Raw genomic sequence first — 27,095 nt, 5'->3', positions numbered from 1 at the left:
AATAAAAAACCTAGAAGGATATGTAGAGAAGTAATAACAGCAACTATATCAAAGCAGGAAAGTTGTTGAGAAACTAGGCAAATGGTGAACAAGGATAGGAGAAAAGGTTTCTAACATTTTTTAAATTTTGTATATGACTGTGTAACAGTCTAACCATTAAGTTTGTATACAAATAAATTTATGTAGAGCCAGGCAAAAACATTTTATTTTTCCCTTTCATTTACTAACATCATTACTCTATCCCAAAATGCTTTAGAATTGGCTACCCAAAATGGAAGTGTACTAACAGTAGTTATAACCTGTGCTTTTAAAAGTTTCTTTATCAGTTAGTTTTCATAGTATGCACAGTTTAAGACATTCATGTTTACATGTTTAAGAATGGTACTGAGTTATAAAGAAACACGGATTTCTCAGAGGAAAGTAATGAAAAATGGAGATATAAATGAGAAATACACAAGGGTTCTCAGGAAAGCACACCAAAATTTAAAGACAGAAGTCAGTATTTCTTTATATTCAAGCAACAAAATTCCTCAGGGTGTTAAAATTAAGAATTCACTGGAAATATCATCTGTCTAGTAATACACAAAAGAGAGGGGAAAAAAAGACTGTAAAACACTAGAGTTTAGCTCTAACAAAAAAAGTGGTTTATGTTTCCAAAAATAATTTCTAATATAAGAAACTGTACCCATTTTTTTTTAAATCAAGATTTTAATTAGAAGTATGTAGACCATTCTGCACAAGAAAAGTGCTTAAAAGTTTGCCCACGAAGTACGGGGAAGAAATCCATAAATTACATACACTACTATTACAATTATTTGAGTGGTAAACATTTATTTGATATTATAATATGAACTGCCAGATATTTTTAAATACCCCCCACTCCACTTTTCAATAAAAAATTTTTAAAAAGTCTCTGTACTTACCCCCATTATCTGTTCTTTTTAAAGCTCCATCCTTATGAGGACACAGTTCACATCTCTATGTAAAAAAAAAGAAAAAAAGATTTTTCAGATTACCAAGCTATAACAAATTCTCTATAACTCCAAAACTATTAAAAATGTGGGAGTATGTGCACTACTTACCACTAAGAGTTTTTCAGAATATTCCTCACAAAGTAATTCTCCTCGACATGGGATCATCCTCAGAACACCAGATAATTTTATACACATCTATACATATGTGCATATATAAATATGTACACATATACACACATGTTTTAAGTAATTGCTACACCCAATGTGGGGTGTGAACTCACAACCCACAGATCAAAGAGTCACATGTTCTGACTGAGCCAACCAGGAACACCATCAGATAACAACTTTACAAAAGTATTACTCAACTATTACATTCCTGCCATGATTTTTTGTAACATGAATAAATACAAAGAGGGGGCTGAAGCACAGTTTTTAACATTTGCCTCTATCCCTTTGCTTTCTGTCTAGGATTATCTAGTATTATCATAGTCAGTTAGGTTTGGTTTCTCCTAAAATAAAGAGCCAAAGTCAAAAACTTTGAATTTTGATTTAAATGAGGGGCAGCTGGGTGGCTCAGTTGGTTAAACGCCCGACTTTGCTCAGGTCGTGATCTCACAGTTTGTGGGTTCGAGCCCCGCATCGGGCTCTGTGCTAACAGTTTGGACCTGGAGACTGCTATGGGTTCTGTGTCTCCCCCTCTCTATCCCTCACCTGCTCACACACACTCACTCTCTCTCTCTCTCAAAAATAAATAAACATTAAAAAAAATTGGGGGGGGGCAGCAAATACTGTTTCATATACTGTTGATAGCACTATAATCCAATTCTTTTGGAAAGCAATTTATAGCAACATGATTCCAGAAAAATACTAATTCAATTACTTCATTTCTAGAGAGCCAAAGGAAAAATATGATAGAAATAGGCACTAAGTACTATGTGTCATTTTTATATCATTTATATACTTTAATTTCAAGACATGAAAATGTATCTATATAAAAATACTTTATATGGCTTTTTATTATAACTATAAAAATTGTATGAAAAGTCTAACTGTATAACACTGAGAGAACTAATGTAATAGTACATTAACAAATATTTATACATAGAAATGAACTCTAAAATATACAAAACATATTAACAGGATTATGGTGAGGATGGTAAGATTATGAGTGAATTTATTTCTTTATTCTAAAATACTTCATTTCTTTTATAATTGGAATTTTTGTAGCAATACATTACATGTTATATCTTCCTACTAAAGATAATAATATAGGAGACTTTAAAGAAAAAACTTTCAGGAAAAGAAAAGAAGGTTAAGTTATAGTTAAAAGACTGTACCCTAAACCCAGGAAGAAAGGATCTGGTATGAGGGACCTTGGACCACAGGGACTCCAGATCCTATAGTCAACCAATCCAAAGTGGAAGGTTTTATAGGGCAGGATGCAGTCATACATGTTACTATTACAATTCCACAGATCCATTCTTATTTTAGTGAGAAGTAGTGTTAAAAAGGTATAAGTAGGAGGCCAAGGCAGGGGAAAAAACTAAAAATTAAAAATTAAAAATAGTACAAGTAAATCCTATGAAAGGTAACAGACATTATAAGGAAACCAAAAACAAACAAACAAGCACACATTAAAGACGTCACATTTTAGAGGAAAAAAAAAAAAAAACAAGAAAGAAAACGAAGGAAAAAGAAAAACACCTTTAATTGAAATGGCCCCAACAAATGCCAAGTTACACAAGGTGGCTCTTTCTTTTCTACATCATATAGTATAGCAAAAAATGATGCAACTATTTTCCATCTTCAGAATGTAAATGTCAATTTCCAAATACTTTTACTACTTTATATTAGATTCTTCTGCCAAAAGATAAAACCCACTATATCAACTCACTAAATCAAGTACAGCCAACAAAAATACTGACCTTCAGGAAGCTGTGGTTATGTAACAATGTATTGCACTCATACTGGCTTGCCCACACTGTGATTACCATCATATTGCAAAAACAAGGTAATAAATGAAAATAATATAAATATATAAAAATAAATAAAATGATAAAAGAGAAGGTTTTAAGTTTGATCTTCCTCATATTATATAGAAGATATAACTGTGGCACACAGACGCATCTGTAGGATAAAACATTTACACCATCACTATTTCTTTTTTTTTTTTTTTTTTTTTTAAGCAAAAGATAAAAAATAAATCTAAAATAACCTATCTTGGGGCACCTGACGTGGCTCAGTCGGTTAAGTGTCCGACTTCAGTTCAGGTCATGATCTCATGGCTCATGAATCCAAGCCCCGTGTCAGGCTCTGTGCTGACACCTTCAGAGCCTGAAGCCTGCTTTGAATTGTGTCTCCCTTTCTCTCTGCCCCTCCCCCTGCTCATGCTCTCTCTCTCAAAAATAAACATTTTTTTTTAACTTTAAAAAAATAAAACAAAATAATCTATATTCTCTTGTGTTTTACAAAGGCTCAAGGTTACAACAGAAATGAGCAACCTAGTGCCAAGGTTGTGGTGTCCAAACAACATTTCCCAAAGGAACCAGGACCCCTAAGAGATGTAGAGAATTCTTGGTCTAGGTCAAGTAAGTCCAGGTAACTTGTTCTATCAACTAGCCAGGAAGCAATAAAAGACTACTGTAGTCATGTCCAAAGGATTTATCAGCCAACCTAAAGAGGTTCCTGCCAGCCAAAGATGAAATCATTTAAGACCAATAAAAGATAATAACTGCAATGAACTGAAACACACCAAATATTTTTAAATCTGTAATAAAATTCATTTGTACTTCCAAAACAGCTAAGTAAGGTTATAAGAGAGAAACTCCTATACAGATAAACAGCCAGATTCTGGTTTCCCACTAGAAGTCAAAACTTGGAAGGAACCAGCAAGAAGTCTCCCATTTTTTAGGACTTACTTTTAGCCTGAAGGCAAATTTGTACATACAGGATCTGTCTCACTAACCTTGGACCATACATGCACAGAACAAGCTTGAACCCAATTAAGGAAAAATGAAATAAAAGAAGATTTAAGCAACTGCTCAAAATATACAATAAGCAGTTTGAATCCAACCAAATCAATTGCCTGATAAAAGCAGTAACAATTTCCTCAAAGGAATATAACAGAATCAAGGCTTCCCACATACAACGTTCACAACGTCTAGAAAACAATCCAAATTACCTACTCTATTAAGAACCAGAAAAATGTTAATCATGCTTACGATAAACGACAATCAATAAAGGCCAACCAACCTTAAGATGACCTAGACACTGGAATTAAGACTTTAAATAGCGATTATAATAGAGTCCTAGGAGGCAAATAAAATGTACTTCTATGAAGTGAAACAAGAAATCCCAACAAGAAACTATAAAAAAGAATTCAATAAAAATTCTAAAACCCAAAGCTAAAATTTGTGAAGTGAAAAATTTACTGGACAGATTTAACAGAATCAAGATGACAAACAGAGTCAGTGAGCTTGAAGCTACACTAACTCAAATCTTTACTCTGAGAGAAAATAGTGGGGAAAAAATGAACAAGGCTTCAGGGACCGACTGAATGGTATCAAGAAATCGAACATGTATAACTGATGGTCTGGAAAAGGAGGAAGAAAAGGGGTAGGGAGTAAGAATACAGAATATGAGAATACCAAAAAGAGTTCTGAAAACTAGTGGATGAAAATTTTGATTTGAAGAAAGACAACTTTACGGATTCAAAAAGCACAGGGAATCCCAAATAGCCAAACTGGTTGCTGAAAAGCAAACGCAGGACAATCTCTTCAAGGAGCCAAGAGAAAATGACACATCAGATACAGGGGAACGGTGATTAGAGAAATGGCTGATTTCTCATCATAAAGTATGGAAGCCAAAAGACAGTAAAATAAAATCTTTAAAGTGCTTCAAGAAAAAGAACTGTAGTTCCACCCAGAATTCTATATGCAACTAATATATCCTTCAAAAACAAAGGTGAAACAGATATTTTCACATAAAAGGCAGTAAACAGAATTCATCACCAGGAGACATGGACTACAACAAAGGCTAATAGAAGAAGTTCTTCATAATAAAAGGAAATGGTACTAGATGAAAATATAAATCTTTAGGAAGTGAAGAAGAGGACCACAAATGGTAAATATCTGAAGAATATAAAAAATTTTAGTTCTTAAATTCTCAAAACTACAAATGATTATTGAAAGCAAAAATTATAATACTGTTTTCTGGAGGTTATAACGTATAGATCTAACACATATAACAAGAGCATAACTGACAGCAGACAAACGGTACATCAAACAATCTCTATGGTTGCAAGATTTCTACCCATTCAAGAAGTGATACAGTATTAACTGTAAGTGGTACACTATATAAATACACGATAAAAAGCTAAGGAAAGATATTGAAATTGCTAAAGAAATAAATGCTAGAAGGAATAGCTTTACAAAACTGATATATTAAAATTTTAATCTATATGCAGGGGTGCCCGGGAGGCTCAGTCGGTTGAGCGACTGACTTCGGCTAAGGTCATGATCTTGCGGTGAGTTTGAGCCCCTCTTCTGGCTCTAAGTTGACAGCTCAGAGCCTGGAGCCTGCTTCAGTTCTCGGTCTCCCTCTCTCTGCCCTTCTGTTCAGGCTCTGTCTCTCTCCCTCTCAAACATAAATAAATAAACTTTAAAAAAATGTTTTTTAATAAATAAAAGTAAAACAAAAGACATGCAAGACCAAAGACTGAAAACTACAAAATATAGGGAAGAAAAAAAAACAAACAAAGATGATCTAAATAAATGGAGATATACCTTGTAATTAAGAGGAAGACTTGTGGCACCCAGGGGACTCAGTGGGATAAGTGTCCAACTTCAGCCCAGGTCATGATCTCCCAGTTCATGAGTTCGAACCCTGTGTCAGGTTCTGTGCTGACACCTTAAGAGCCTGGAGCCTGCTTCAGATTCTGCCCTCCCCCCTCCCCCCCCCCCCCCCACTCTCCCACTCACACTCTGTCTCTCTCTCTCTCTCAAAAATAAACATTAAAAATATTTTTTTAATAGGAAGACTCAACATGTTAACATGTCAATTCTCCTCAAACTGACCTACAGATTGAAAGCAATGATAATCATAATCCTATCAACCTTTTTGAAGAAACAGAAAAGCTAATATTGTAATTTATATAAAGTGCTTAAGACTTAAAATATGCAAAGCAATCTTGATAAGGATGGAAAAGGTTGAAGGACTTGCAAATCTAACTTCAAGACTTACTATAAAGTACAAATAATCAAACTAGTATTACAATGATATAAAGACAGACAAATAAATCAATGGAGCTGAATGAAGACTCCTGCAATAGCCCACTTACGCAGCCAAGTGCTGTTTCACCAAAGCAGTTCAGTAAGGAAAGGAGACTCTTTTCAACAAATGGGGCAGAAACTGGTTATCCAGATGCAAACAACATAACCTACAAAACTTAACTTGAGATACATTACAGACCTAAGTATAAATTAACAAAAACAAAGTTTTAGATGAAACAAAGCAAATGACCTTCATGATTTCAGGGTTAGGCAAAAGTGTCTTAGCTCATAGTAGACAATAAAGACAAAAAACTGACAGACTTCATCAGACAAATATTTCTGCTCATCAAAAGCACAGTTAAGTAAATGAGATGGGGTGCCTGGGTTGGCTCAGTCAGTTGAGCGTCCAACTTCAGCTCAGGTCATGATCTCACGGTTCACGGGTTAGAGCCCGGCGTCGGGCTCTGTGCTGACAGCTTGGAGCCTGGAGCTTGGTTTGGATTCTGTGTCTGCCCCTTTCTCTGTCTCCCCACCCCCCCCCTCCCCCCCGGTTCATGTTCTCTGTCTCAGAAATAAATAAACATTAAAAAAGAAAAGGAAAGGAGGGAAAAAAACACAGACTTCGAGAAAGTACTTACAAAACATTTATCTAACGAAAGACTAGTATCCAGGACATGCAAGGATCTTTAAAAAGACAAATTAAAAAGGGGTGGGGGGGAATTTTACCAAACTCTTCACAAGGGAAAACACACAAATGGTCAACAAGCAAATTAAAATGTGCTCAACATCACTAGTCATTATGAAAATGTACAATAAAACCATAATAATATCACTTCTAGTCGGGATTGAGTAAAAGGGACCAACTTCAACCTTTTGCATAAGATAACAAAAACCTAACAAAATGTATATGAAACAACAGCACTGAAGATTTTGGAAAAGTAATGAAAGACAGTGATCCTGGGAAACAAAAAACAAACAACAAGAGAGGCCATACATTTGCCCAGCTTACTGCCTTGAGTTTCCAGGCCATGAACAGGCAGAAGGAACCCAGGCAGGGCATGTGGTCTCCCCAAGTTGAAGAAATAATGTTGGGCGTCCAAGAAAGCCAAGGCAGTTAGAACTCAAAAGGAATACTGGCACTGAGGAGAGAGCTAGAGAAAAAGAAAAAGGAAGAGATCTAAGGAGGCCTGTCCTAGAAAATACTGAGTAATCAGTACTTGCACGCGAGAGAACTATTCAAGGCCAGGTAGAGAACCACCAGTTGAATCAGAAATAACCCCAGCACCAGAGCTCACAGAAGGATGCAAATAATGCTTGTTTCGGAAAGTCAGAATTAAACCACCCAATATTTAATACTGCATCAAAGTACTAAGAAGGATTATGCCTCCGAAAGTGGGAAAAGTTAACCCTAGACTAAACTGAGCTCTGGTCTATCTAAACAAAACATAAAACCAAGACCCAAAAGGGACAAACTTTTCTAATAACCATGTCACAGAACAAAGTACAAAAAGTATTTTTAGGCATACTAAAATAGAGAACATAACAAGATAAAATTCACAATGTTTATAAATCAATACAAACTTACAAGACATACACACAGAAGCAACAAATTACATCCAATAATGAAACAAGTACCAGTCAAACCAATCTTGAAATGACACATAACAAATTTAGTACACAAATCTTATAAAACAATTATAGTGAATACACTCACTGTTCAAAAAGCTGGCAAAAACATTAAACATGTTAAGTAGAAATATGAATAAGAGTTTTTAAAAATTTGAACTTCTAGCGATGAAAATGACCAAGGTCTAAGATGAAAAATATACTGAAAAAAAAAGATGAAAAATATATTGTATAAGATTTACAGCACAAGAAATCAAGTAATAGCTAATAACTAAAATGAAACACATAGAAAAAATACTTTAAAAAATTAACAGAGTATGGGGCACCTGGCTGGCTCAGTAAATGGAGCACATGACACTTGATCTTGGAGTCGTGAGTTTGAGCCCCAAGAGTAGAGTTTACTTAAAAATAAATGAAGACAGTTTAAGTTAGCTGTAAGTTAACTTCAAAAGGCCAAATATACTTGAATTTGGAGCCACTAACAAGGAGATAATGCAGGTGAAAAAAATCGGGAAAAATGTCAACAATTTGCCATTCTTAATGATATTGTAAGCATACAGAACAAAAGCACTCTTTAAACACCACGCAATAGAAACATAATGAAATGTAAACCATGTGTCAATATATCCAAAGAAAGAAATGTAAACTAAAACATATGACTACAATTGGCAATAATCTTTATATATAATATACTTTTAAGTATCTTTAAAGCAGCCAGAGAAACAGTTCATATTACATCATGGAGTATCAAAAAAAGTAAAAATGGTTATATTAATATCACTTAAAGTAGATTTAAAAATCAGTATTATCGGGATGCCTGGGTGGCTCAGTCAGCTGAGCATCTGACTTCAACTCAGGTCATGATCTCACGGTTCATGGGTTCGAGCCCCACGTCAGGCTCTGTGCTGACAGCTCAGAGCCTGGAACCTGCTTCGGGTTCTGTGCCTCCCTCTCTCTCTCTGCCCCTCCCCTGCTCGTGGTCTGTCTCTCTCTCTCAAAAGTAAAATAAACATTAAAAAAAATTTTTTTAATCAATACTATCAGAAAAAGGAGGCTTATTTCACAAAGACAGTGGGTTTAACAAAGGTGAATTCTACCAAACATCTGAAGAAGAGTTAATACCTAGTCTTCTCAAACTATTACCAAAAAAAAAAAAAAAAAAAAAAAGGAAGTAAAGCTTCGAAATTTATTTTACAAGGCCAGCATTAACCTGATACAAAAACCAGATAAAGACACTACAAGAAAAGAGAACTACAATCATATCTAATATAGATGCAAAAATTCTCAACAAAATATTACCAACGGAATCCCACAATAATCAATAAGAATCATTCACCACAATCAAGTGGGATTTTTTTCCTAGGATACAAGTGTAGTTCAATATTTGCAAATGAATCAACATGATACATCACATTAATAGGAGAAAGGATAAAAATCATATGATGTCAATAGATGCAGAAAAGTCATTTGACAAAGTACAACATGTATACATGATAAAAACCCTCAACAAAGTAGGTGTAGAAGGAACATTTCTCAACATAATAAAGGCCATATATGAAAAACCCACAGCCAACATCATAGTCAACAGTGCAAATTTAAAAAAAGCTTTTCCTGTTAAGATCAGGGAGGAGACAAGGATGTTCACTCTGACCATTTTATTCAACACAGTACCAAAGTCCTAGCTGCAGCAATCAGACAAGAAAAAGAAACGAAAAGTATCCAAACTGGTAAGGAAGAAGTAAAACTGCCACTGTTTGCAGATGACATGATACTATACATACAAAACTCTAAAGACTCCATCATTTTATTACACTGTAAATGAATTCAGTAAAATCACAAGATAAAATAATAATAGAGTAATATACAGAACTCTGTTGCATTTCTATACATCAACAACAAAGTAGAGAGGGGGCTCTGGGTGGCTCAGTCGGTTAAGCATCCGACTTCAGCTCAGGTTTGTGGGTCCAAGCCCCACGTCAGGCTCTGTGCTGACAGCTCAGAACCTGGAGCCTGCTTCAGATTCTGTGTCCCCCCGCCCCCCCCCGCCCCTCCCCTGCTCACACTCTAAGTAAGCACACATTTGAAAAAAAAAAAAGAACAAAACTGGACCACTTTCTTAGTCACCCACACACACAAAAAAAACTCAAAATAGATTGAAAATCTAAATATAAGACCTGAAACCAGAAAACTCTTAGAAGAAAACATAGGCAGTAATATCTTTGACATCAGCCATAGAAAAATTTTTCTAGATATGTCTCCTCAGGCATATAAATAAAAGCAAGGATAAACTTTGGGACTACATCAAAATAAAATGCTTTCGCACAGCTAAGGATACCCTCAACTAAAAGCAATCCACTGAACAGGGACAATGTTTGTACATGATAAATCTGATAAGGGGTAAATATTCAAAATATACAAAGAGGGGCGCCTGGGTGGCTCAGTCAGTTAAGCATCGGACTTCGGCTCAGGTCATGATCTCGCGGTCCGCGAGTTCGAGCCCCGCGTCGGGCTCTGTACTGACAGCTCAGAGCCTGGAGCCCGTTTCAGATTCTGTCTCCCTCTCTCTCTGCCCCTCCCCTGTTCATGCTCTGTCTCTCTCTGTCTCAAAAATAAATAAATGTTAAAAAATAATAATAAAATAAAATACAAAGAACTTACACAACTCAACACACACACAAAAAAAATCTGATTAAAAAGTGGGCAAAAGCCCTGAATGTACATTCCTCCAAAGGAGACATACAGAAAAAGAAACCCTCATGCACTGTTGGTGGAAACTCAACGGATGCAGCCATTGTGTAAAATAGTATAGTGATCCCTCAAAAAATTAAAAGTAGAAGTATCATATAATCCAGTAATTCCACTTGAATATTTACCGAAATAAAACAAAAATACTAATTCACAAAGATACATGTACTTCTATGTTTACTGCAGTATTATTTACAATAGCCAACATATGGAAGCAACCAAAGTGTCTATGGATAGATGAATAAAGAAGGTGTGCATGTATGTGTAGGTAATGGAGTATTACTCAGCCATTAAAAAAAAAAAAGAATAAAATCTTTCCATCTGCAACAACATGAATGAATCTAGAGAGTATAATGCTAAAATAAGTCAGCCAGGGAAAGACAAATTCCATATGATTTAGCTTATGTGTGGAATCTAAAAAAGAAAACAGTAAGTGAACAAACAAAACAGAAACAGACCCATAAATACAAAGAACTGGGGGCTGCCAGAAGGGAAGGTGGGGAATGGGGAGTAAAATGGAAAACAGTAAAATGTAAGTCGGTAAAATAGATAAGAACAATAATAAAGGTGATTAGATTAATGATTATGTTGATGAGCACTGAGAAATGTATAGAATTGTTGAATAATATTGTACCCCTGAAACTAATGTAACACTATGTTAATTACACTTCCATAAAAAGACAAAAAAAAATCAACAATATCAGGAAAAAAGAGGATCATTTTACAAAGATAAAGGCTTTAACTCATTAAGACAATATAAAAATCCTAAACATTTATTCATCTAGTAACAGCTTCCAACTACATGATGTAATAATAACAGAACTACAAAAAGAAATGGGAAAATCCACAATTATATATGGAGATTTCAACAAACCTCTCTCAATTGGTAGAACGAGTAAACAGAAAATCAGTAAGAATATAGTAACTTTGAACAACATTATCAACCAGAAGAACACCATCAAACAAACTGACATTAAGTGACACTGACAGGATACTCTACACAAACTAGCAAAATACACATTCTATTCAAGGACATATGGAAGATTCACCAAGACAGATCTATATTCAGGCCATGAAACAACTACTGATAAATTTTAAAGGTTTCAAGTAATACAAAGAATTTTCTCTGACGAGTAAGTCAACAAAGAAACCAAAAGAGAAAATTGAATCTATTTTTAAATGAATGAAAATGAAAACAAAACTTACCAAAATCTGTGCAAGGCAGTTAAAGCAATAACTGAGGGGAAAAGTTAGAGCACTAAATACCTGTTAGAAATCTCAAATCAATGACTTCACCTTGTACCTCAAGAAATTAAAGGACAAAAACAAAAGAAGAAATAAGGATCAGAGCAGCAATCAATGAAATATAAATCAAAAACAACAGAGCCAACTCATTGAAATCAAAGGCTACACTTCCTCCATTTACTGGATGATGGAGATGTACTTTTCCCTCTTAGGCAATACAAACAAAACCTGTAGACACTATAAATGAAACAAATACATTCTGAAAAATGTTAAGAAAGCAAATTAGCTAGAAACCACAGGACTCAAGGAATAACATGGCACTGAGGTTCCATAGGTTTTCTTTTTGCCTAATATATCCCACTCTTTGATTGGAAAAAGTCAGCAACCCAGAAGCACTGACAAGCACAGAACAGACCCCCCCCCAACCCCCAAAAAAAGCTCAAATGAAAGGACTCCTCTCTCTTGCTAGACAAACAACCAGGAAGGGCTCATATTAGCTAGGAAAAGAAAACTTTTAGACAGTAGCTGCTCTACTCCAGCACATTACCACAGAAAAAGCTAATCCCACCCACTCCTGCAATGGTCAAGCAAGGAAGCTAGACATCCACTCTTGTGAGATTATGAGTCATTCTAAGACTACCCCTGGGGTAGTGTAAGAGCACAACAAACAGGGAACCAGAATTCTCAACCTCACTGGCTGGTAATGAGCATGTCCCCCAACTGTGTCAATGGAGACAACAAGGGAAGCCTGGACTTTCACCTCCATCTGGCAGTAACAAGGAAACTGATCCTGTCCCTGGGGTGGTGTCAGAACATCTAGCAAGGAGTTAGGAGTTTCACCAACACACAGTGGTAAATGAAGCCATATCCATTGTGGCGATCAGGTAGAGCACCATCATACGCACCTCTGCTTAGCATTAACAAGCAGCCTCCCCCAAATGTCAACAAAGGCCCAATAGGGAATGTGAACTTCATCCCACATCTGGCATAAGGAGATGCCAACCACAACTCCTCAAATCAGACAAGTGTCAGAAAAAGCCAGCTAAAACAGGTTTGTGTAAGATGCAAAGTCCCAAAACATAACACAAAATGTTCAGGTTTCAATCAATCATTTGTCATAGGGGCACCTGGGTGGCTCAGTTGGTTAAGGATCCAACTCTTGATTTCAGCTGAGGTCATGATCTCATGGTTTGTGGGTTTGAGCCCCACATCAGGCTCCATGCTGGCAGTGTAGAGTCAACTTGGGATTCTCTCTCCCTCTCTCTCTGCCCCTCCCATGCTCTAGCTCTCTCTCTCTCTCTCTCAAAATAAATAAAATCATTTGTCGTAACAAAAACAAGAAGATCTCAAATTGAATGAAAAAGACAATCAACAGATGTCAACACGTAAATATTTGTAATTTTAACATCTGACAGAGGTTACAATTATCCTTTATTTTATTCTTCTTAAGAGAGACAGCATGAGTAGGGGTGGGTCAAAGAGAAGAGAGGGACAGAGGATCTGAAGCAGGCTCTGCACTGGCAGCAGTGAGCCCAATGTGGGGCTCAAACTCACCAACCGTGAGATCATGACCTGAGCCGAAGATGGATGGATACTCAACCAACTGAGCCGCTCAGGCACCCCAGGATGTTAGAATCTTCTGATAAAGATTTAAAAACAAACAAAAAAAAAAATTTAATGTTTATTTTTGAAAGCGAAAGAGAAAAAGACAGAGTGCAAGCAGGGGAGGGGCAGAGAGAGAGGGAGATACAGAATCCAAAGCAGGCTCGACTCTGAGCTGTCAGCACAGAGCCCAATGTGGGGCTCGAACCCACATATCATGAGATCATGACCTGAGCCAAAGTCGGACGCTTAACCGACTGAGCCACCCAGGTGCTCCCTGATGAAGATTTTAAAACACCCATAATAAAAATGACTAAATGAGGAATGCCTGGCTGGCTCAGCCAGTACAGCATACAACTCTTGATCTCAGGATTATAAATTCAAGCCCCACACTGGGTGTAGAGATTAAATTAAGTCTTTTTTTAAAAAATGATTCCAGGGGCACCTAGATGGCTCAGTCAGTTAAGCATCTGACTCTTGATCTTGGCTCAGGTCATGATCTCACGGTTCTTGGGTCAAGCCTCACATCAGGCCCTACACTGACAATGCGGAGCCTGCTTGGGATTCTCTCTCCCCCTCCCTCTTCCCCTTCCCTGCTTGCATTCTCTAATATATAAACTTAAAAAATATAAATAAATAAATAAATGATTCCATGAGCAGTTACAAACACAGAAATGAAATATAAAAAGCCTCAGAAAAAATCTAAAATATAAAGAACCAAATGGAAAATTTTAGAACTGAAAAGTACAATAAACAAAATTAAGAGCTCAATATGTGACTTCAATAGCAGAATCAAGGAAAGAGAGTAAAAGAATCCATGAGCTAGATGATATAACAATCAAAATTATTCAATATAAACAACAGGGAAGAGTGTGAAGAAATAAAAATGAACAGATCCTCAAAGACCTTTGGGACCATAACAAAAATTCTTAACATTTATGTCATCAGTCTCAAGAAGAAAAGGAGATATAAAGCGGGACTACAAAAGTACTCAATCAGTTGGGTGGCTCAGTCAGTTGAGCATCCAACTTTGGCTCAGGTCATGATCTCACAGTTCATGGGTTTGAGCCCCAGGTCGGGCTCTGTGCTGACAGCTCAGAGCCTGGAGCCTGCTTCGGATTCTGTGTCTCCCTCTTTCTCTGCCCCCACCCATCTCTCTCCCAAAAATAAACATTAAAAATTTTTTTAAAAGCAGAAAAAAGAAAAAGTACTCAAACAAAGAATGACTGGGGGCACATGGGTGGCTGAGCATATGACTTTGCCTCAGGTCACGATCTCATAGTTCACGAGTTCAAACCCCACACTGGGCTCTCTGCTGTCATCTCAGAGTCTGCTTCAGATCCTCTGTCCCCCTCTCTCTTTGCCCTTCCCCCCCACTCAAGCTCATTCTCTCAAAAATAAATAAAACATTAAAAAAAAAGAATGGCTGAAAATGTTCCGTTTTGGTAAGACATAAAACTACAGAATCAAGAAGCTGAGCAAATCTCAAAAGGGATAATTCAAAAGGCAACTACCCCTAAACACATCCTGATTAAACTTCTGAAATCTAAAAACAAGGAAGATATCTTGAAAAGAAGCCAGAGAAAAACATTTTCTTTATACAATAAAATTAACTTGGGAGCAAATTTCTCATCAGAAATCAGAGGCCTGGGGTGCCTGGATGGCTCAGGTTAAGCATCTGACTTTGTCTCAGGTCATGATCTCACGGTTCGTGGATTTGAGCCCCACATCAGGCTCAGTGCTGACAGCTCAGACCCTAGAGCCTGCTTTGCATTCTGTGTTTCCCTCTGTCTCTGCCCCTCCCCTACTTGTGCGAGCGCTCACGCACTCTCTCTCTCTCTCAAAAATAAATAAACATTAAAAATGTTTTAAATAAATTAATAACAAAAGAAACCACAGAGGCAAGAAAGTGACGCAATATTGAAAGAGGAAGTTGTGAAGAAAATGAAAAAAAAAAAATCAACTCAGTGAAAATCCTAAAACCTGTGGGACATACTAAACCAGTAATAAAAGGGAAATTTATAACCATGCACAGAAAAGTCAGAGTCTCAAATCAATAATCGAAGCTTCTACCACAGGAAACTAAAAAAAGAACAAAATAAACCCAAAGCAAGCAGACAGCAATTAAAAATAAAGAGAAGTCAGTAAAATTTAAACTAGAAAAAAAAAAAAATCAACAAAACAAGGAAGGAGCTGCTTCTCTGAAAAGATCAATAAAATTGATAAACCTCTAGCAACGCTGACAAAGAAAAGGAAAGGGATATCAGCACAGAACCTGCAGACAACAAAAAGATAATCGGGGAATACCATGAACAACTTCACACGCTAACTGACAGCTTAGAGAAGATGGATCCCTTCCTTGAAAAACACAAACTACTCTGACTCACCAATTATGAAACTGGTAATGTGAATAACCCTGTAACTATTTTAAGTTTTTTGGGGTTTTTTGTGGGGTTTTTTTGGTTTTTTTTTTTAGTAATCTCTACATCCAATATGGGGCTTGAACTCATGACCCTAAAATCAAGAGTCATATGCTCTTCCAAATGAGCCAGCCAGAAACTCATAGCCCTGTAACTATTTTTAAATTTTAACTTGTACCTTAAAAACTACCAAAAAAGAAATATGAAGGTCCAGGTAGTTTCAGTGGACAACTGTACCAACCATCTAAAGAATTAACACCAATTCTATACAATCTCTTCCAGGAAACAGAAAAAGCAGCATTTCTCCCAACTCATTCTACAAAGCTAGTATTACTCCAATACCAAAACCATATAGAACATGAAAAGAGAACACTACAGACCAGTATCTCTCATGACTAGAGAGATGAAAAAATCCTTAACAAAATATAAATAGAATCCTGTAACACATAAAAAGAGTTATGTGCCATATCAAGCGGGGCTTACTCCACTTAAGTTAAATATTCAAAATCAATGAACGTAATCTACCATATTAACAGGTTTAAAAAAAAAAAAAGTACATCTATTAATGCCAGAAAAAGCACCTAACAAAATTCAACACCCATTTGTGACTTTTTAAAATAAATACATAAGAATGGGGCGCCTGGGTGGCTCAGTGGGTTGGGCTCAGGTCATAAGCTCATGGTTAGTGAGTTCAAACCCTGCATCAGGCTCTGTGCTGACAGCTCAGAGCCTGGAGCCTGCTTCAGATTCTGTGTCTCCCTCTCTCTCTGTTCCTCCCTTGCTCGTGCTCTCTCTCTCTCTCAAAAATAAAGATTAAAAATTTTTTAATAAATACATACACACATACATAAGAAAAATAGGAATACAATGCAGGTAACTTCCTCAACTTCATACAGACATCTACAAAAACCCTACAGTGGTTTTCATCATCTACAAAAAAGCCTACTTAGTGGTTTTCATCATGGAATCAATCCTTTCCCCAAAGGTCTTAAATCTTAAATCCAAACCATGCTGAGATTTCTAGCCAGAAATTTCACTAAAGGCGTACAAATTGAGAAGGAAGAAATAATAATAACCCTACAAAGAAAATCCCAAGGAATCTGTAATAAAACTCCTGTAATTCATACAAGAATTCAGCAAGGTTGCAAAATCTAAGGTAAAAATCAATTGTTACTACCATGCCATGACACCAAAATTAAACATTCAATACTACTTCTAACTGCTTCCCCAAAAATTAAATACTTAGGTATAAATCCACAAAATGTGTATAGGACTTACAGGATGAAAACTACATAAAAGTGCCAAAAGATGGGCACCTGAGTGGCTCAATCAGTTAAGTGTCTGACTTCAGCTCAGGTCATGATCTTGGCGTCCATGAGTTCAAGCCCGGCATCAGGTTCTGTGCTGACAGCTCAGAGCCTAGAGCCTGCTTCAGATTCTGTGTCTCCCTCTCTCTCTGTCCCTCCCCAAGTTGCGCGTGCACACGTGTACAAGTACTCTCTCCCCCCCCCCCAAAAATAAGCATTTTAAAAAATTATTTAAAAAAGGGGTCAGTGAGAAATACAATACTTATAGTAAAAATACTATGGACAAGGGAAAAAAGTTTCCCTCCACCAACAGTTAAGATACACTACAGGAGGGGTGCCTGGGTGGCTCAGTTGGTTGAGCATCCAACTTCAGCTCAGGTCATGATCTCAAGAGATCAAGAGTCGCATGTTCCATGGACTGACCCAACCAAGTGCCCCCACTATTTATCTTTTTATATTTTTGAACCATGTCAATATATCACCTTACCAAAAACCAAGTAAGTTAATTCAAGCTATTGCAATTCTCCAGACAAAAAAAAAAAAAAAAATTAAAGCTTAAATTATGCCAATGACTATAGAGGTAAAGAAATGAAATTTTAAAAAATTTTTTAATGTTTATTACTTTTGAGAGAGAGACAGAGAGCAAGCAGGGGAGGGGCAGAGAGAGAGGGAGACACAGAATCGGAAGCAGGCTCCAGGCTCTGAGCCGTCAGCACAGAGCCCGACGCAGGGGTCGAACCCACAGACTGCAAGATCATGACCTGAGCTGAAGTCGGCCACTTGACCGACTGGGCCACCCAGACACCCTGAGAAATCAAATTTAAGATGCCTAGGATACCTAGATACAGATATCCAGAGGGTAATTGCAAATATGGATCTGAAGGCTAGAAAAAAATTATTCAGGTGATATTATTAATACTTAGATCCCCAAGCATACATCATAATTTTTCACAGAGTTAAGATAATCAAACAAACAAGCCAGAAAAGCAATCGTGTAACTTAAATTTTAAAGGAAGGAAGGAAGTAACGCCAAACAGGAAACCAAAAGGCAATATGTTTAAAGAGGTTAGAAGAAAGCAGCTTCCCAAAAGTCATGAGAAGAGAGAGTTGCAATGGAGTGATCAGTTTTTACAATGACACTAGTGATCACAGAGCAACTGAGTGATCACAGTTCTAAATGCTGACAAGTGGATCAAAGAGAATGAAAACTGAAAAAATGTTGGATTTGCCCATTTGAAGTTAACAGCATAATCAACAATGGCAGACTTAGAGCCAAATGTAATAATATCAAAGGTGAATGAACAGGAGGTTGTGATATCTTATGCACTTATTTATTTACACGCAAATTTTTTTCAGAAAAGGATCTGAGGCAGTGCACACATTAACAACCTGTATTATAACAACAAAAAATAGAAAAATGAACATTGAAAGCCAGTATGAAGGTCATCCCCCTGATTTAGGGAAACTGCTCTTACCCCTGACTCCAACTATGTAGTTCTAGTGAGGGTTGCCATTCATAGTACCCTCCCCACTCCAGCCACAGGGATGGTGGGTACATGATCCAAGACAGGCCAATCAGAGTCCTTCCCAGGATTCTTCAAGAGAGCCCCTTCTTCTGGTAGAAGGGGCTGGGAAGATGAGAGCCAAGAGCTGCCAGCAGTCATGGTTCCAGCCTCATGAAGTAGAGAGTCTGTAGTATGAGAGAATGAAATCAACACGCAGAGAAACAGAGATAAGAGGTGAAGTCCTAAACCCCACAGGAGGAGAAGGAAGAAACAAACATACTAATAATCAGATTAATATAACTGATGTGACTAAAGACCAGATTTGGTTCTGGGCTGCCTGATAGCCAGAACAAAAAGAAAAACAGAATGTGTATCACCAGAGCTATCAAAAAGGAGGAAATATACCAAATCCTCAAGGGAGTCACTTTTCCTGATGCTAAGTTATTAAAAGAATTTCTTGTACACGAACTTTTATATAAGGATTACTAAAAGACGAAATGGACAAGTGTCCATGATGAGAGTCTTACAGCAAATACAGATTTCATACACAGCTGCTTAAAATGACAACAAAGTTGTATCTCAATCATTATGTACAACTAAGAGGCTAGACTATACTAGACAGGTGAAGCAGAAGTATCAACTACAGCTTTATTCTTCCAGGAAGCTCGCTAGGGAAAGAGAAAAGACAAGAAATGAAAAGGGAAAAATGTAAAGGGAAAGTAGAATCCATGGGAAGATTCAAAAATGTCTGTAAAGTGAGTAGGGGAAACAAATCAAGTAAAAAGGACAGACTAAAACATAAAACAAGACCCTGGAAGAAATGGGAAAAGACCACATCATGAGCACAGGTAGTTAATTCCACCCTCCTTCCTAGAACTCCAGTAAGTGAGGTAAAAGGACATAAAGTCACAAATAGAAAAAGAACATAAGAGAAGACAACAGCTATAAAATTTTGGAAACTAGAAAGGAGACAAGGAGTAAATGACTTAACAAATCAGAAAAGGTTGCTGCAATAAGATAAGCCCAAAAGCAATGTATCTTAGACTACATAGCACCAGAAACTGGAGAAACTTTAGGTACCAGGCACTAGGGGGTAGGAGTCACACATGCACACTGCTGGTGTATGTATCCAAAAAGAATGCGTTCAGGTGAAGCTAAAAAGGAGAGACGGGATATACTGAAAAACAACCAAACTCCCCTCTAATCTACTTCTCAACTACCCCCATCCTCAGAAACTGCAGAAAGGGTAAATGAGGAAATCTGGATTTGAGGATACCAAGCACAGCTGAGGAAAGGGGTACCATACTGAAAAAGAAGAATTAACTGAAAATCTAATTGTAAATAGGAAATTCCAGCAAACATCTGGCTCAAAGAATACTGGTAACCAGGTCTGTCAATCCCAACCAGATGAAAGACTTCCCTCTCAATAAACTAATCAGCTGGTGGTCTCCTAATAAAAGAATCCAGTTAGATCACCTAAAATGAAGGCAATCAGCAACAATCCCTGCCCACACACACAGAGCTTCCAATCTCAAATAGGTGCCTAAGAGTCACCACACTTTTTTAAAGGAATTCTTTTATTTATTTTTTATCGCTTCTCAGCCTTTTGGCTAAGATCAAGTGTAGGAATTCTTTTACTTTTTTATTAATTTTTTCTGAGAGAGTGCGCACACACAAGTGGGGAAGGGGTAGACAAAGTGGAAGATGGAGCTCTTAGGCAAGATCCAGGCTAGGCGTGGAGCCCAACACCCGGCTCAATCTCACAACCTTGAGATCATAACCTCAGCCTAACTCAAGAGTCAGCTACTTAACTAACTGATCCACCTAAGCACTCCCAAGAGTCACCAGATTTTTAAGCAAAGTCTCTAACAGGACAGGCCAAAACAACAATACAAAGAATTTCTGAGGAAGAGAGTCCCAGGAGCAGAAGAAAACTTCAGAAAACTGACACAAAACAAAACAAAAAAACCTTCTGGTTAATACCTTCACAATGAAGGGAAATACAACATTCAAGAGATATTCCATACTCATGGAATGGAAGAGGCAATATTGTTAAAATATCCATACTACCCAAAGCAGGCTATAATCCCTATCAAAATACCAACATTTTTCACAGAACTAGAATAAAACTAAAATTTGTATGGAAAACCACAAAAGACTAAATAGCCAAAGCAATCTTGAGAGAGAAGACCAAAGCTGGAGGTAACACAATCCCAGAGTTCAAGATACATTACAATGCTATAATAATCAAACCAGTATGCAACGGCACAAAAACAGACACACGGATAAGTGGAACAGAAGAGAGCTCAAAAATAACCCGACGCTTATATGGTCAAGTAATCTCCAACAAAGAAGGCAAGAATATACAATGGAGGAAAGACAGTCTCTTCAACAAACGGTGCTGGGAAAACTGGACAGCTACATGCAAAAGAACAAAACCGGACCCCTTTTTAGTCACAAACAAAAATAAACTCAAAATGGATTAGATCAAAATTTGAGACCTAAAACCAGAAAACTCCTAAAAGAAAACATAGACAGTAATATCTTTGACATCAACCATAGAAACATTTTTCTAGGTAGGTCTCCTTAGGCAGGGTGAAAAAAAAAAACAAAAATAAATTATTGGGACTACATCAAAATAAACCCTTTTGTACAGCAAAGGAAACCCTCAACAAAATGAAAAGAAAAGGCAACTCACTGAATGGGAAAAAATATTTGCAAATGATGTATCTGATAAGGGATTAATAGGCAAAATCTATAAAGAATGGGGGTGGCCTGACTGGCTTAATCGACAAGAGCATGTGACTCTTAATCTCAGGGTCATTAGTTCAAGGTCCATGTTGGGTGTGGAACCTACTTAAAAAAATAAAAAATTAAAAAATATGCTAAATGAAAAAAAAAGAACTTAACACCAAAAAATCCAATTTAAAAATGGACAGAGGTTGAGGCACCTGGCTGGCTCATCTGGTGGAGCGTGTGACTCTTGATCCCAAGAGTTTGAGCCCCACGTTGGGTGTAGACATTACTTAAAAATAAAATATTTTTTAAAAATGGGCAAAAGACCTGAAACAGACATTCTTCCAAACAAGACATACAGATTGAACAACAAACACAATAAAAGATGTTCAACATCACTCATCATCAAGGAAATGTAAATTAAAATCACAATAAGAAATCACTTTACACCAGTCAAAATGGCTAGTATCAAAACCACAAGAAATAACAAGTGTTGGCAAGGATATGCACGGAGTAATGGGAATCCTTGTGCACTGTTGGTGGCAGTATGAATTGGTGCAGCCACTTTGGAAAGCAGAATGGAGGTTCCTCAAAAATTAAAAATAGATTACCATATGACGTAGTAATTCCACTACTGAGAATTTACCCAAAGAAAATGAAAACACTAATCCAAAAACATATACGCACCTTTATGTTTACTGCAGTATTACAATAGCCAAGATAACAGAAGCGACTCAAGTGTCCATGGAAAAAGAATGAGCCATAAAAGAATGAGACCTTGCCATTTGCAACAACAAGGATGGCCCTAGAGGATATTAGGCTAACTAAAATAAGTCAGAAAAAGACAAATACCATATGATTTTGTTTAAATGCGGAATCTAAACAAAACAAATGAAGGAACAAAGAAAATAAGCAAAAACAGACCCTGAGGGAATGGGCAAAATGAGTGAAGAGGAAGTAGGAGATACAGGCTTCCAGTTATGGAATAAGTCACAGGGATACAAAGGCACAGCAGAAGGAATATATTCAGTGATTGTGTCACAGCACCGTAGGGTGACAGATGGCAGCTACACTTGTGGTGAGCACAGCATAACACAGAGAGTCGTGGAATCACTATGTTGCACACCTGAAACTAATGTAACCTTGTATGTCAACTATACTTCAACTAAAAAACAAAGAAATAAAGACATCCAAGAAATAAAAACAGAAGATAAAAAATAAAAAACAGAACACAAGAGAAAAGTATAATAGACTTTAAAAATTTAAGTGAAGGGTCAGAAGACAAAGTAAGGAATTGCCTCAAAAAGTAGAACCAAAGGGGCGCCTAGGTGGTTCAGTTGGTTAAGCGTCCGACTTCGGCTCAGATCATGATCTCAAAGTTCATGGGTTCAAGCCCCACATCAGGCTCTGTGCTGACAGCTCAGAGCCTGGAATTTCCTTCATATTCTGTGTCTCCCTTTCTCTCTACCCTCCCCTGCTCATGCTCTCTCTCTCTCTCTCTGAAAAATAAACATTAAAAAAAAAAAAGTAGAACCAAAAAAAAAAACTTAAACACAAAATATTAAAAATTGGAAAATTAGTTCAAAAAGGCCAACATCTTACAGAGAACAAACTGAGGGTTGATGGGGGCTAGGGAGAGGGGAAAGTGAGTGATGGGATTTGAGAAGGGCACTTGCTGGGATGAGCACTAGGTGTTGTATGGAAACAAATTTGACAATAAATTATGTTTAAGAAAAAAAAAAGGCCAACATCCAAATAAAGAAACATACAGGGATGCCTGGGTGGCTCAGGCAGCTAGGTGTCCAACTCGATTTCAGTTCAGGTCATGATCTCAGTGTCATGAGATCAAGTCCAGCATCCAGCTCTGCACTGGGCATGGGGCCTGCTTACAATTCTCTCTCCCTCTGCCCCTCCAACCACCCCTGCACACACACGCATGCTCTCGAGATTAAAAAAAAAGTGAAAAATACTCAACATCACTCATTATCAGGGAAATACAAATGAAAACCACAATGACATACCACCTCACACCAGTCAGAACAGCTAAAGTTAACAACTCAGACAACCACAGATGTAGGCAAGGATGCAGAGAAAAAGGATCTCTTTTGAACTGCTTGGTAGGAATGCAAACTGGTGCAGCCACTCTGGAAAACAGTATGGAGGTTCCACAAAAAGTTTAAAAAAAAGGGTGGTGGCGCCTGGGTGGCTCAGTTGGTTGGACGTCCAACTGCGGCTCAGGTCATGATTTCAGGATTTTTAGTTCAAGCCCCTCGTCAGGCTCTCTGCTGACAGCTCAGAGCCTGGAGCCTACTTCGGATTCTGCGCCTTCCCCACTGCCCACCCCCGCACTGCTATCGCTTTGTCTTGCTCTTAAAAATAAACAAACATTTGAAAAAAAAAAAGTTAAAAATAGAACCACCTACCAATTACACTACTAGGTATTTATCCAAGGGATACAGGTATGCTGTTTCCAAGGGGCATATGCGCCCCAATGTTTATAGCAGCACTATCCACAATAGCCAAAGTATGGAAAGAGCCCAAATGTCCAACAACAGATGAATGGATAAAGAAGATGTGGTATATATATACAATGGAGTATTACTTCACAATCAAAAAGAATGAAATCTTGCCATTTGCAACAACATGGATGGAACTAGAGGGTATTATGCTAAGAGAAATTAGAGAAAAATATCATATGACTTCACTCATATGTGGAATTTAAGATACAAAACAGATGAGAAGGAAAGCAAAAATAATATAAAAACAGGAAGGGGGACAAAAATAAGAGACTCTTAAATATAGAGAACTAAGGGTTGCTGGAGGGGTTGTGGGTAGGGGGATGGCTAAATGGGTAAGGGGCACTAAGGAAGACATTTGTTGAGATGAGCACTGGGTGTTATACATAGGGAATGAATTACTGGAATCTACTCCTGAAATCATTATTGCACTATATGCTAACTAACTTGGATGTAAATTTAAAAAATTTTTTTGATTAAAAATAATAAGAAAAAAGAAAATAAGAAAAATACTAAAAAAAATGACAACAGAACTGATGAAATCATCAAAGAAATAATTTTTAAAAGTTCTACTATTGACTGAACTTAAGTTCCCTAACATGATTTGCCAAATCAAAAGGGCCACTGTATGCCTAACACAATGAGTGAGGGGAAACACACTACCATGAAAAATATCAGAAATAACCTGGATAAAAAAATACTAAATCCAGAGAGAACAATCACATACAAAATATTAGAAATCAGGACTTTACAACATTTCTTAACAGAAACACTGAAAGCTAAAAAGCAAATTGCCAAAATTCTAAAGGAAAATGATTTCCAACCAAGAATTCTATATTCAGCCAAACTATCAATCAAGATGATAAAGCCAACAATTTTATCAAACCTGAAAAACCTTTAAAAAATTATTCCTCACACACCATTTTCTATGAAGTTGCTAGAGACGCCCACCAAAACAAGAAAATAAACCATTAGAGATGAAGAAATGGGGAAGTGAGGTGTTACAAAACAGAATCCAAAATAAGCAAGAAACAAAGAAACTCCCAAGATTATAGTGAAGGGAAGATCCAGGCCTAAAGAGAAACCAGCCCAGATGACAGCAGGGAGATGGTACCCAGAAGAAGGTCTACCGATTTAAAAAGGAAAGGAAAGTGAAAAGTGAAAGAGGAGGGAGAAGAGGAGGCAGAAGGAGAAAGAAAAGAAGGGGGAGGGAAAGAGAAAGAAGAGGGAGGAAGAGGGGAAGGGGGAGGAGGAAGAGGGGAAGAGGATGGAGAGGAAGAGGATGGAGAGGAAGAGGAAAAGAGGGAGAGGAAGAGGAAAAGAGGGAGAGGAGAGAGAGAAAAAGGAAAAGGAAAATTGAATTCATGGAAAATTTTACTAATACACTACCTGATTCATTAACCATTTGGAAGATTATATGAAGAAGCAACAGAGGGAAAAAATTTAGCCTTAAATAAAGAATACAAGGAAACTTAAAATACAAGATGATTATTAATCCCAAGGAAATGAAATTAATAAAAAAAAAATCAGTATACTTTTGGCTCAAAAATGAACAAAATATTTAAGTAGTCATAATAATGTAAATATTACTGTTCAACACTACTGATTTAACAAAAATCTGTGATATACTGAAAGGCAACTACTAAAATTGATATGTCAAGAACAGCTGCTTATGGGGGTGCCTGGCTGGCTCAGTCAGTAGAGCATGCAACTCTTGATCTCAGGAGTTGGGTGCAGCTGGGGTGCAGAGCTTACTCAACAAAAATAAACTTTAAAAAGCAATAGCTGTGGGGCACCTGGATGGCTCAGCTGGTTAAGCGTCCAACTCTTGATTTCACCTCAGGTCATGATCTCACGGTTCATGAGTTGGAGCCCCCAAGTCAGATTCCGAGCTGACAGTGCAGAGTGGGCTTGGGGTCCTCTCTCCTTCTCTCTGCCCCTCCCCTGCTCGTGCTCTAAATCTCTCTTCCTCTCTCTCAAAATAAATAAACATTTAAAATTCTGTAAATAAAATAAATAACTGCTTACCCATTCCTTTTAGAAACATACAAGTATCAGAAGGAACGGCCAAAAGAAGTTGCTTCTGGTAATGAGATGAGGGTTCAAGGGTAAAGCAGCAGGTACTGTTTTGTTTGAGTGAGAAAAGTTTTTGGTAATACCAGACTTAGACTATGTGCATTTATCGCTCTGGTAAACATAAAAATTAAATCCAAAAAAAAGGGAATAAATAGGTGCCATATGCTGGGCAAGGTATCAATTTCCTTTCTCTCACTAGTTACACAGGTGAGAGTTACACTTGTTAATACAAACAAGTATTAAGCACCTACTTCATATCAGCCATTAGGTTAGGCTCTTCTCACAGTAAAAGAAGAATTCAAGAGAGACCAGAGAAATTGGCCACTTACTACATTTTATCTATGGTGGTAAGCACTAAATCTGTTAACTTTCTAAAAGCACCTCTTTCAAAGCTGTAAGAACTTAATGTACTATGAGAAATTTAAAGGCAAATATTAGATATGAATCAGCAATAAGAAAAAAATGTTAGCAAATACTTAACTCTGAAGGCATTTTTTTTTTTTTAATGTTTGTTTATTTTTGAGAGAGACAGAGTGCAAGTATGGGAGGGGCAGAGAGAGGGAGACACAGAAACCAAAGCAGGCTCCAGGCTCTGAGCTGTCGGTACAGAGCCCGACACAGAGCTTGAACCCACGAACTGTGAGATCATGACTGAGCCGAAGTCAAATACTTAACCGACTGAGCCACCCAGGTGCCCCAATGTTTGTTTATTTTTGAGAGAGAGAAAGACCGGGCACGAGTTGGGAAGGGGCAGAGAGACACAGAATCTGAAGCAGGCTCCATGACCTGAGCCAAAGTCAGATGCTCAACCGACTGAGCCACCCACCCAGGCACCCCAATTCAGAAGGCACTCTATTTAAAGTATACAAGCTAAACTGCTTGTACAGAAATAAAAGGGAGAAAGTTATATATGAAATTTTAACTGCCTTCTGGCACTCGGGAATCAAAGGTAAATTGAAAAAAAAAGAAATCAAAGATAAATTTGAAAACAATTTTTAATTATGTATATATCATGGTAAATCTCCAAGTGGCAGAAATAAAAAAGAAAAGTTAAAAGAATAAACATCAGTTGA

General features: G+C 37.3%; 1 protein-coding gene and 1 pseudogene across 18 annotated transcripts in view; one reads left to right on the top strand and one right to left on the bottom strand.

The window, feature by feature from the left end:
• MLLT10 (MLLT10 histone lysine methyltransferase DOT1L cofactor) overlaps positions 1–27,095 on the bottom strand; it is a 233,864-nt gene that overhangs the window by 192,747 nt on the left and 14,022 nt on the right. For 16 of the 18 annotated variants that reach the window (XM_027073587.2, XM_027073585.2, XM_027073590.2 and 13 more), the window contains one exon: positions 924–978. In XM_027073587.2, the coding sequence (XP_026929388.1) occupies positions 924–978 (55 nt within the window). Of the gene's footprint in view, positions 1–923; positions 979–18,664; positions 18,850–27,095 lie in introns of those variants that run through there. The other 2 variants (XM_053225377.1, XM_027073596.2) reach the window with 1 other exon arrangement.
• LOC113603749 (uncharacterized) lies at positions 20,285–20,370 on the top strand (annotated as a pseudogene).

The sequence above is a fragment of the Acinonyx jubatus genome, chromosome B4, assembly GCF_027475565.1.
Source record: "Acinonyx jubatus isolate Ajub_Pintada_27869175 chromosome B4, VMU_Ajub_asm_v1.0, whole genome shotgun sequence".
Classification (NCBI taxonomy): domain Eukaryota; kingdom Metazoa; phylum Chordata; class Mammalia; order Carnivora; family Felidae; genus Acinonyx; species Acinonyx jubatus.
Note: the sequence above shows the minus strand (reverse complement) of the source record. Positions and strands in the feature narration are given on the sequence as shown.